Here is an 11,426-nt window from a genome sequence, read left to right on the forward strand (position 1 = left end):
CCCAAGTTCGCTCACTGTTTCAATTGTGGCAGGGAGGTCACGGTGGAGCGCCAGGACTTTATCTGCAAAATAGCACGCAAAAACCTCACAGCCAATGTCCAATTCCCTAACATTTTGCCTGCCTTGTGGCAGAGCCGTCAAAGACTGAATACTACTAAATAATTGGGCCGGGCGTGAGCTAGCAGATGCAATCCTGGTCGCATAGAAATCTCTCTTTGCAGCCTTGACTGCCATCTCATAAAAAGTAAAGGTGAAGGTTCCCTTGCTCGAAAGCCAGTCGAGTCTGACTCTAGGGTTGCGGTGCTCATCTCCGTTTCAAAGCCAAAGAGCCAGCGCTGTCCGAAGACGTTTCCATGGTCGTGTGGCCGGCATGACTAAACACCAAGGTGCACGGAACGCTGTTACCTTCCCACCGAAGTGGTACCTATTTATCTACTTGCAATGTCTTGCTTTTGAGAACTGCTAGGTTGGCAGGAGCTGGAACTAGAGACGGGAGCTCACTCCATCATGTGGCAACCCGGGTCTCGGACTGCTGAACTACCGACCTTCCACAGCCTGCAGTTCAGCGTCTTAACCACTTGAGCCACCGCAGCTCCTATGCCATCTCATAAGATCTCATAAACGTCCTATAAGATGCTCTTAATGCCTCATCACGAGCATGACGCCACTGTCTCTCTAGCTGTCTCAGTTCTCGCTTCAGCTGACGCAGCTCTTGGGTATACCAGGGCGCTCGCCTAGAACGAGTGCAGAGAGGGCGCCTGGGAGCGATCTTGTCAATGGCTAAGGAGAGCCGGGCATGCCAGTCCTCCACCAGCTCATCCAACGAGCCGCCAGGGGGCCTCGGATCCTGTAGGGCCATCTGGAGCCGCATAAGGTCCATTTGGCCCCGCGGGCAAACAAAAATCCGCTCGCCGCCTAAACAAGGTCGGGGTGGAACATTCAGACGGGCCTTCAGGGCCTGGTGGTCCGACCATGGTACAGCCTCTGCAGTAATCCGGTCCACCGTCACCCCAGCCGCACAGATCAAATCGAGCATGTGACCGGCCCGATGCGTGGGAGCCGAGACGAATCGAGGGACTCCCCGTGCCGCCATGGATGACACTAGGTCCATAGCCCGGCTGGAGGTCACGTCCTCGGCATGGACGTTAAAGTCACCCAAGACAATCAGCCTAGGGTTGCTCCAATGCCCAGCCTGATACGGCCTCCAGCAGGGACGGCAGGCTATTGGCCGGTGCGTTAGGCGGTCGGTACACCAACCAGATCGCCAAACTCTCCTCAGCCTCCAGCATCAAGCCGACACACTCCGCGCCGGCGATCTCCACTGCTGGGAGCGCCCTGAAGGAGTAAACCTCCCGAATGAAGATAGCCACTCCCCCCCCACCCCCTAGTCCGTGATTGGTGAAGGACCGAGAACCCAGGTGGGGCAAGCTGGGTGAGAGCCACCATCTCCCCTCACCCGGACCGACCCCACTGAGCTTCTGAGATCTAAGAAGACTGGGCTGGCCTTCGGTGGCCTGAGATAGGATTTGGACACAGTGATGCAGGAGGACGGCCACAGTGGCTCCATCATGGCACCTCCGGGCTCAGAGGCAGAGTGTCCGTGTGGCGGGCTGGGGAGCCGGGCAGCAGGGGAGGGCTCCCTCCCTCAGGCCTGGCCTCTGTGCTTTCAGGTGTACCTGCCTGGCCCTTCTCGGTGCAAAGGACAGAGGTCGGGGAGGCAGTTTGTCTGTTTGGCAGCTCCACTGGTGGCTCTTGTTTAACTGTGGAAACAGGAAGGCCTCCCTCAGACATGTTTCCTGCTCTACCGACCCTGTCCTACCCGTTCTCCTTTCTCCCCTCAGGAGACCTGCTGTGCAAACACGTGTGCAGGGCACGTGGGAAGGACTTCATGGTGAGTCGAGGGGAGCAGTTCATAGACGGCACAAGGTGTGTGCGAGGCGTTCGGGGAGATGAAGAGGTGTTCGCCCTGTGCGTGGCAGGCACCTGCATGGTAAGGAAGATGGCCTTTCAGAGGCAGAATATGACGGGACTCCAGTGCCGTGCCCACCACCCCCGGGCTTAAAATGTTGATTCCAGCATTGGCTTTCTCATGAGTCAGGCCTCACTTCTTCAGATTCTCTGATGAGGAAATCATCTTCCTCATTTGTATAGGGGAGACGACAGAAAGGGAAGGGAGGAGGGGCTTGGTGTGAATCCCATGATGTATCTTTCAGGCCACACCTCTTGCATGGAATGGGAGTGACAGAGGGGCCCCCCCACACACACACAAACTTTTCTACAGAACTTTTCGCCTGCTGGTTGGTGTTAAAGCCGGAGTCCCTAACGGGTTTTTAGCCTGCAGGTACCTTTGGAATTCTAACGTAGTAGGGTGGACCCAGCCACGGAATGCCTGCTGCAGGAGATGGGGCCAGCCACAAAACGGCTGCTACGTCTTGCCTTCAGTCACACAGGGAAGATCCTTGGGCTGTGGTGGCAGCAGCTGCCAGAGCAAAGTTTTCTAAAATCTGCGCAGCTGATCAAAACTCCATTGGCCAGTCAGGAAACTCCTGGCAGGTGCCCGGAAAAGGTGCTGGTGGATGCCATAGTGCCCACAGACACACCACATTGGGAACCCCGATACTAAAGCACTGCACTGTGTGGTGTTTGTGCTGCAGCTGGGCGGCGTTTCCTTGCTCCATTCCATCATGAGGCCTTGTCAGTCCCAGGAGCAACTTAAGCCGGTTGTTCTTTGTGTTTGCTCAGGTTTTGGGGTGCGATGGCAAGATGAATTCCGGGAAGAAGATGGATGCCTGCAGGGTGTGTGGTGGAGACAACTCTACGTGTTTCAGCGTGAAGGGCTCATACACTGAAGGGAAGGCCGGAGGTATAGTCGTGGTCCCCCTTCTATTACCTTCCGTCTTCTGCGCTTGGGCTTCTCGTGGAAATGTTTCTCGTACAGGCACTCTTTTTTACACCATTTATATGGAATCGAGGCATGAATCGCGTTTAAGTTGCATACGTGTAATGGGGGGAAAATAAAAATAAACTGGCAGGTATGGATCACAAAAGGAGCTGCGGTGGCTCAAGTGGTTAAGACGCTGAACTGCAGGCTGTGGAAGGTCGGTAGTTCAGCAGTTCGAGACCCGAGTGTGCCGCATGACAGAGTGAGCTCCCGTCTTCCAGCTCCTGCCAACCTAGCAGTTCGAAAGCAAGGAATTGCAAGTAGATAAATAGGTACCACTTCAGTGGGAAGGTAACAGCGTTCCGTGCGCCTTGGTGTTTAGTCATGCCGGCCACATGACCACGGAAACGTCTTCGGACAGCGCTGGCTCTTCGGCTTGGAAACAGAGATGAGCACCGCAACCCTAGAGTCGGACTCGACTGGCTTTCGAGCAAGGGAACCTTTACCTTTACTATGGATCACAAAAAGGCAAAGTGGAAAAGGAAGCAACGAGTCAAAAGGGAGGGGCAGCAGAATTTGGTGCCATTCCTGTTTCAGACTTGACCAGACGTATGACATATTCTGGAGCAGAGATCCTTTTGTGGAGTGATAACAGCCTGGGGAAACAGTTGACTCAAACTCCGTAACACGTTATCCTTGCTCTGTACTGTGTGAACAGTAACGGCACAGTAACAAAGTCTTCTTCAGGCTCTGCTTTCCTCTTCACGGATCTTCATGGCATGACTGTGACCAGAACCCCTCTCTGTTTTCCCCTTCCAAGAATATGCTACCTTTCAGATCCAGTTTTTATGTGGGATGGAGAGGTTTGGCCCGGCACCTATAGCCCCATATGAAATGACCACATGCAACAGAATCTTTTGGGGGGAAAAGTGGATAAAATTGGCCACAACTTTATTGGTTACAGCCAGGGCCGGCTCACTCACTAGGCGAACTAGGCGATCGCCTAGAGTGGGCCGGCCCTTAGGGGCGCCAAACTGCACCCAGCCTCGTACTTTGAGAGTTTCTTGATTATTTGTGTTTTTCATTCTTCCAAAAATTCATTTATTTTTGAAAAATGGTGGGCGCGGGGGGGGGGGGGGCAACAGAATCTTTTGGGGGGGAAAGTGGATAAAGTTGGCCACAACTTTATTGGTTACAGCTGTAATAAGCATTGGCACAGCATGGGTCCATCGGATCCAGTCCATCAGTTGACCCCGTGCCAGTCAATGTACCCATCACCCAGTCAGCCGGCATGGGTGGAGATTGCGGAATGGCAGGTTACCAGGGATCACATAGACGACTGCCCCTTTGTGGTCTCCCCTGCCATCTGGCAGGGAGGGCAAGTGTTGTTAGTCCCTGAGCTGGCGTGTTCCCATCAGCCCTCACACCAAGACCCTTTAAGGTGGTCCCCAAATCTGGTAAATGGCACGCAGGCCAATTTCCGTAAATGGTTCCGGCCCCAAGAGCTGGGCGGAACCCCCGTCCTCTGCTTTTCTCTTCCCAGATCTTCATGGCATGACTGTGACCAGAACTCCTCTCTGTTTTCCCCTTCCTAGGATATGCGACCTTTCTGGTGCTTCCTCGTAATGCTACCACAGTCCGTGTGGTTAACCGGAAACCACTCTTCACTCACTTGGGTAAGCGCAGCAGTAGGGGGCAGGCACATCAGAGAACTGGTGCTCTCACACGACTACCATTCAGTGGAAAGGGGTTGTGCAGAAGAAAGAAAGGAACGCCCCAAAAGGCAGAGTCCCCGCGAACGGCAGGTCTCATGGCAGGCAGCCGTGTCCCGCAAGTTGCATTGGCTAAGCTCTGCATTAACATTCTCTTATTCCCAGCAAGTTCCATAGGCAGAGGAATGATGAGACATGACCGTTCCTTTATTCTAGCTGTGAAGATCCAAGGGCAGTACGTGGTGGCTGGGTCCGGCACTATTTCTTTGAATGTCACATACCCCTCTGTCCTGGAGGACAGCCGGCTAGAATACACGGTCTTTCTTACGGAGGACAACCTGCCTAGCTTGGAGGAAGTTTGCATGGATGGACCAGTGCAGGAGGATGTAGAGATACAGGTGAGACAGCAGACTGGAGCCACGCACGTGGAGCAGGGACGTTGAGGCAGGCAGAACTAGCCCAGGAGACATCAGATGGGCAAGTTGGCAGGGCTGGGCCAGCGACGGGCTTCTCCTTCAGAGGAGAGATTACTAGATATCTTTGGAGGCAGGTCTATGCAAATATCTTCCTGCTTCTCTAGGCCAGACTCCAGGCTGGTCTTGTTTCTTTGGGCCAAAATAAACGTTATATATATCTTATTTGTTTAGGTTATTTATGGTCCATCTTCCTCACAGGGGCTCAAGGTGGGTTACACAGAGCGAGTCAATAAATCCACAGAATGGGACATTGGGATTGTAGCAGTCTGGAACCAACCAGAAATCTAAAAGACAGGACTGAAGCAGAGCCTAAGTATTAACATGACTCATTAAGCCGTGCAAAACTTACATAATAGGATCCTACTCTCTCTCTTTTTGGCCTCAAGTGACAACTGACCTGTAGGGTTTTCCAGGCAAGAGATGTTCAAGGGGGCTTTGCCACTGCCTGGCCCTTCATAGCAATGCTGGTGTTCCTTGGTGGTCTCCCACCCACGCATTAGCCAGGGCCGACCCTGCTTAGCGTCCCAGATCTGACAAGATCAGCTAGCCTGGGCTGTCCAGGTTAGGGGTCCTATACTTTGGCCACCCAATGAGAAGGGAGCACTCCCTGGAGAAGACCCTGATGCTGGGAAAGACTGAAGGTCACAGAAGATGGGGACGGCAAAGGATGAGATGGTGAGACAGTGTCAGAGATGCAGCGAACATGAAACTGAGCAAACTTCAGAGGACAGCGGAATACAGGAGGGCCTGGCAGGATCTAGTCCATGGGGTCGCGAAGAGTCGGACTCGACTGTGCAACTGAACAACAACACAGCACTATAGACCACAGCCCCTAATAATTTATCTATGTTTGTGAACCTTTTGGTACACTGCAACCCTGTTAACTGTGCAGAAAAGGCCCTCTTGGCTAATTCAGTTTTGCATTCATAAGCTCATGTGGGGACTAACCTTTAAAAACTTCTCAGTCGCTCTGCCTGGCTCCAAACACTGCAAGGGGGAAGGATGGGTATTGGGCTTCCCTCCCACACCGTTTGTGCCACTGAAAATGACTGCCGGGGGGGGGGGCTGTTTGCCCCTTCTTCGAGCTCCTCGTGCCCTGGGATGGCAAAAACAGGGTGGAAGGGGAGCCTGCAGTTCCTCCTCCCCCCCCCAGCAGCGTTTGGATCCACGTGGAGGGACTGAGAGGTCTGAAAAGGCTGGTCCCCACGCGAACCTGTAACTGAGGCTGGGTCGGGCACCCGTGACCAGTGTTCCCTCTAAGCTGAGTTAGTGTGAGCTAGCTCACACTAACTCAGCTTAGAGGGAACATTGCCCGTGACCCAACTTGTTACATATAACATGTATTTTAGACCTTAGCCCAGTGCTGGGACCTGTTGAATAAGGACAAGGGAACCCAGAATAGAATAAGCTTTGTAGAGGGACAAAGGAATATGGGGAAAGCCCAGCTCACATGTATTGAGGTCCAGGTGCAAGAAGTGTCTGAGAATGGAGTGTCCCAGTGAGGACAGAAGTGCAGGTATACTCCAAAGATGGGGTGTGTTGGTGGTGGTGGGGCAACAGATAATATTATGTACGAGACACTTAGTATTTCTGAAATGTTTATGATCAAAAGTAACAAGAATATATTGACAGTTCCTCATTTTAGGGAACATCTGAGTATAACTTCGCATGGTGTTTGAAGCTATAGTTAATTGGCTAAGAATGTGCACCCTATCGAGTGTGACAGTTATTGGTAGATAACGAGTCTCAAAGCCTATAAAAAGTAGAGTCTGAATTGATGACCAGCCTCTTCTTGGGGGAAGCCCCTAACCTTGCAATCCTGCTTACGTTGGAGTAAGAGACATTTGCTGGACGCATGCCATTGCTCTCTTTTTTTTGAGGATTTCCTGTGTAGAATTAATGGGCGTTACTATCATCCATACCTTTTAAGTTAGCTAGTTTTGAAGGCATGACTAGTGGTGTCTTGATAAAGGATAAAATGAAGGCAAAGATCCTCTAATATACATGCTTGCCGTACTCACAACAAAGACCCAGGCATGTTGCTGGGCGTACCTCTTGCTGTAAGGTGAGTGATCTCAGAGGTCATTTTGGGGGGGTTGGAGTAAGAGACATTTGCTGGGCGCAGGCCATTGCTCTCCTTTTTTGAGGATTTCCCATGTAGAATTAATGGGTGTTACTATCATCCATACCTTTTAAGTCAGCTAGTTTTGAAGGCGTGACTAGTGGTGTCTTGATAAAGGATAAAATGAAGGCAAAGATTCTGTAATTTACATGCTTGCCGTACTCACAACAAAGACCCAGGCATGTTGCTGGGCGTACCTCTTGCTGTAAGGTGAGTGATCTCAGAGGTCATTTTGGGGGGGATCGCAGTTCCTCCGGGTGAGGTACGGGGGGCGGGGCACATGACGAAGCCCCGCCCCCCGCTTCCGGCCGCCCCGACGCCACGGCATCTTAGGAGCTCACCTGTCCATGAATCAAGCTGGACAACAGTCATCTGGCACAGCTTCTTTCAGGCTTCTTTTCCCTCCAGGTTTATAGGAGGTACGGGGAGGAATACGGGAGCATCACCAGCCCAGACATCGTCTTCAGCTACTTTCAGCCCAGCGAGAAACGGGCTTCCCGGCTCGGGCCCTGCTCTGTGACCTGTGGGGAAGGTGAGGCGTGTTGCTGCCCTCGAGTGCCGTGTCTGTTACCCCAGGAAAGAAATTACACGCAAGGAAAATACAGGTGTGCAGCGTCAGTTTAAGATGCTTTCAAAGCTGTGTATCTGTTGTGGCATGCCCAAGGATTCCTGGGAGTTGTAGTTTTGTGAGGGTCGTCAGTAATCGCTTGTGGAATGAGATCCCCCGAAGTCCACAGGATTCATATGGCCAGTGATGGCTCAGCAAGGAGCACCACCCTCCACGTGGCATCACTTCCTCAGGCATCTTGGGGATTGAGGGAGGGAGGAACATCTGGTTCCCCAGCTCCCGCTTGGATGGCAGCTAGGGGGGGAGGTGGTAGAGGAGGAGGCTGCCCCCCACCCACTGCCCAAGGCTGCCCCCCACCTTGCCTTGCCTCGCCTCATTTTAGTGCCAGCTGTCAGCACAACAAGTAAACCGGCTTGGAAGGGATGGCAGACACAATGGAGGGGAAGCGTCCCTCCCCAGCCTGAGGAGCCCTCCCACCACCCTTAGTATAGCCAGGCCCGGCTCACTCAGTAGGTGAACTTGACTTTCGCCTAGGGCGGGGCCATCATGGGGGCGCCAAAATGAGCCGCCCTCCCCCCGCCAAAAGCCCTCTCCCCCCGCCAAAAGCTCATGCCATGCGCCCTGGCCACCGCCGCCTCTTTGCTACCACTTGGATGCATTCTTCCAGAAGTTATTCCCATAGCCCAACTAGGAAAAGGTCTGCTTGCACCAGCTATGGTGACCATGCTTCTGAACCAATGCAAGTAGTATACAAATGCTACCCGTGCTCCCTCTAAGCTGTGGAGTCTTGTGAGCAAAAATTCTACTTTGTGGGCTACTGGTGTTGAAAGTTGTGAGCGAGCGATTTGGCTCCTGCATAAATTAGTTTCCTCTGGAGCCCTCCTTCCTGAGTGGAGACAAAAGCTGTGAGCCGGAGGCTAAAAAACTGTGAGCTAGCTCACACTAACTCAGCCTAGAGGGAACACTGAATGCTACCCTGACATTTGATGGTTGTGGTTTCTTTCCAAACTCCCTTTACCTCTTTGGGGATCTCGGCAATGGGATGTTTGATCTTCTCTTGGTGACTCCTTTCCCAGGGATCCTGCAAGTCAATCACTCCTGCTTTGACCAGACAAGAGGTGAAATGACCAGCGACCTGCGTTGTCCGAAAACCCCGCGCCCCCTTGCCACGCAGGAGCCCTGTTCCCTGGCGCCCTGCCTGCCTCAGTGAGTAAAGGCTCTGTCCGCTAGTCCTGTTTAAGAGAAAGGTGGGGTCTTGGGAAAGGACGGGGACTCTTATTTCCCCCCAGAAACCCCGTCGCTACTTTGCACCTCTCTGGCAGTTTTGAAAATGCCAAACTGGGAATTCCAGTAGTGCCATCCTAAGCAGAGTTACACTCTTCAACATCCATTGAAATCAATAGACTCAGGATGGCGTAATCCTGCTTGGGACGTCGTTGCCATTTTACGAACTGGAATCTCTTAGCTGTGTCACGTCGCCTGAATCTGCGGCTGTGCTTGCCAAAACTTGCTGGCTTATCGTGTTGATGTGCATTTATTTGGAATCTTGAACTGTGCAAGCAACATGCATACACAGCTGCCTCTTTGCCTCTCACAGAGCCCTCTATTTTTTCTCATCCTGTCTAATCCAGTAACCACATAGTCAGAAAGATGCCAAAAGCAATGGAGCCATTTTGGTCTCTTCTTTGGCAGGAGAAGAAAAAAAGGGGCTGTTAAAAGTATCTGATGAAGGGAGCTTTGACTTTTGAAAGCTTATACCCCCCCCCAAAAAAAAGCCTGTTGTTTTCTAAGGTGCTACTGAATTCAAATCTAGGTCTTCTGCTGCAGCTCTCCTCTCAAATTAAGAGTCAGGGTATCTTAGCCCAAATTCGTAGTCATGGCATACCAGTCATTCAGACATTTTATAGTGAGGTGAATCCACGCAACACATGTTCTTCACACCCCAGATTAGCAGTGTGAATTGGCTCTGTGAGATGTCAGGTTCGAGGCAAACTCTGCCTGTTCCTTGCTTCACAGCCGGCTTCCTGCACAACTTCCTGTCCTCTGTGTCCAAACTGTGTGAGGGGGCAGGTGCAGAAGACCTTAACCCTTGCAGTGTCACGCTTGATGGAGCAGTTGGTCCAGCATGCAAAGGAGGATGAAGCACTATGATGAATCCACATAACGATAATGAACTCTGGGAGATCTGTGGTCAGAGAACCTAGGCTTTTTAAAAATTTTTTTATAAATGCTGTCGGTTTTTCAGGCACCGACCCACTAGGCTACTGGCTCATTGCATGCCTTTGTCATAAAGCCCTTGGGCTTGGAGCAGTCTAGTTAACCTTCAAGGTGACGGTCTAGGGATGCCAGCCTCCAGGTGAGGCCTGGGGATCTCCTGGTATTATGGGTCATCTCCAGACTACAGAGATTCAATCCCCCTGGAGAAAATGGATGCTTTGGAGGGTGACCATGAGCCATGATGTCGGGCAAAAAGAGACTCTATGGCTGATTAGAGCCTTAGAAGTCTTGAAGTGATCTATGGAAGGCCGTCTGGAGATCTGGGCTTTATTATCAACCATAGACAGATGATACCTCATTCTGTCACTTGGTGGCTGAGGGGAACCATGGTCTGACAGTGCAAAGAAGGCCCTGACTACCTGATGGGCCCCGGGAGGGAGCAGGTTTCCCTTAATAGGGAGGGTCTGGCCTGCTACCCACTCCGTGGGTACCCACTCTGTGGGGTGCGGCTGGCTAGCGGCATCTGTGGCTGTGGGAAGACAGGGCGTGTCCTTGGGTTTAAGAGAGCTGGGCAGAGCAGGAGAGGGAGGCCGGGAAAGAGCCACGGGGGCAAGTTGGGGAAATAAGCGCCAATTTGAACTGCCTCCTGGTGATGTGTGGGTCTGGAGTCCAGGCCTTGGCCCAGTCTTCTCAGAGGCCAAACTGTGCAGGTGCCCAGCAAGAAGGGTTGCCAGCCTCCATGTGGAGCCTGGAGATCTGACAGAATCACAACTGCTCTCCAGATTGCAGGGATCAGTTCCCCTGGAGAAAACGGCTGCTTGGGAGGGGGCAGACTCTGTGGCTTTATACTCTGATGAGGTCCCTCCCTTCCCCAAACCCCATTTTCCCCAAGGCTCTAACCCGAACATATCCGGGAATTTCCCCAGACAGACTTGGGAAACCTGCCCCGGGACCCATGGCGGTTACGCCCACAGCCGCACACTCCTTCTTGAGGACACAGCGGAAGTCTGACCCTGGGAGCCAGTGCAAGGATTAGTAGCAAGAATGTTGGACCAGGATCTGGGAGGCCCAGATTGGAATCCCCACTTTGCCAGGAAGCTGGCAGGGTGACCCTGAGACAGTCACGCACACGCAGTATACCAACCTCACAGGGTTGTTGTGAGGATAAAATGGAGGAGAGAATGTCGTAAGCCACTTTGAGTCACCACTAGGGAGAAAAGTTAATAAAGGAAGTAAATGAATTAGGAATATCTGCCTGTCTGGCCCCTGAAGTCATCTCTGGAGGGCCCCCTCTGGAGTCCCACCCAGTCATCAGTATAGCAGGCGACCCATGAGAGGTGGGGGGGAGAGGGAGAGAGAGAGAGAGAAAGAGAGCCTTCCCCCTCTGCTCCACAATTCTGTGACACAGATCCCAGGGACATTCCCTGGTTGTTAAGTTTTCAACCGCTCT

At 52.4% G+C, this 11,426-nt stretch overlaps 1 protein-coding gene across 1 annotated transcript in view; it reads left to right on the forward strand.

Moving 5' to 3' along the window:
- The window catches only part of ADAMTS13 (ADAM metallopeptidase with thrombospondin type 1 motif 13), a 66,465-nt gene that overhangs the window by 38,177 nt on the left and 16,862 nt on the right, over positions 1-11,426 (forward strand). The window contains exons 14-18 of the mRNA XM_015414906.1: positions 1,842-1,990; positions 2,743-2,863; positions 4,477-4,557; positions 4,810-4,991; positions 7,600-7,723. Of these exons, the coding sequence (XP_015270392.1) occupies positions 1,842-1,990; positions 2,743-2,863; positions 4,477-4,557; positions 4,810-4,991; positions 7,600-7,723 (657 nt within the window). The remainder of the gene's footprint in view (positions 1-1,841; positions 1,991-2,742; positions 2,864-4,476; positions 4,558-4,809; positions 4,992-7,599; positions 7,724-11,426) is intronic.

This window comes from Gekko japonicus, unplaced genomic scaffold (assembly GCF_001447785.1).
Source record: "Gekko japonicus isolate JY-2015 unplaced genomic scaffold, Gekko_japonicus_V1.1 scaffold2812, whole genome shotgun sequence".
Lineage (NCBI taxonomy): Eukaryota > Metazoa > Chordata > Lepidosauria > Squamata > Gekkonidae > Gekko > Gekko japonicus.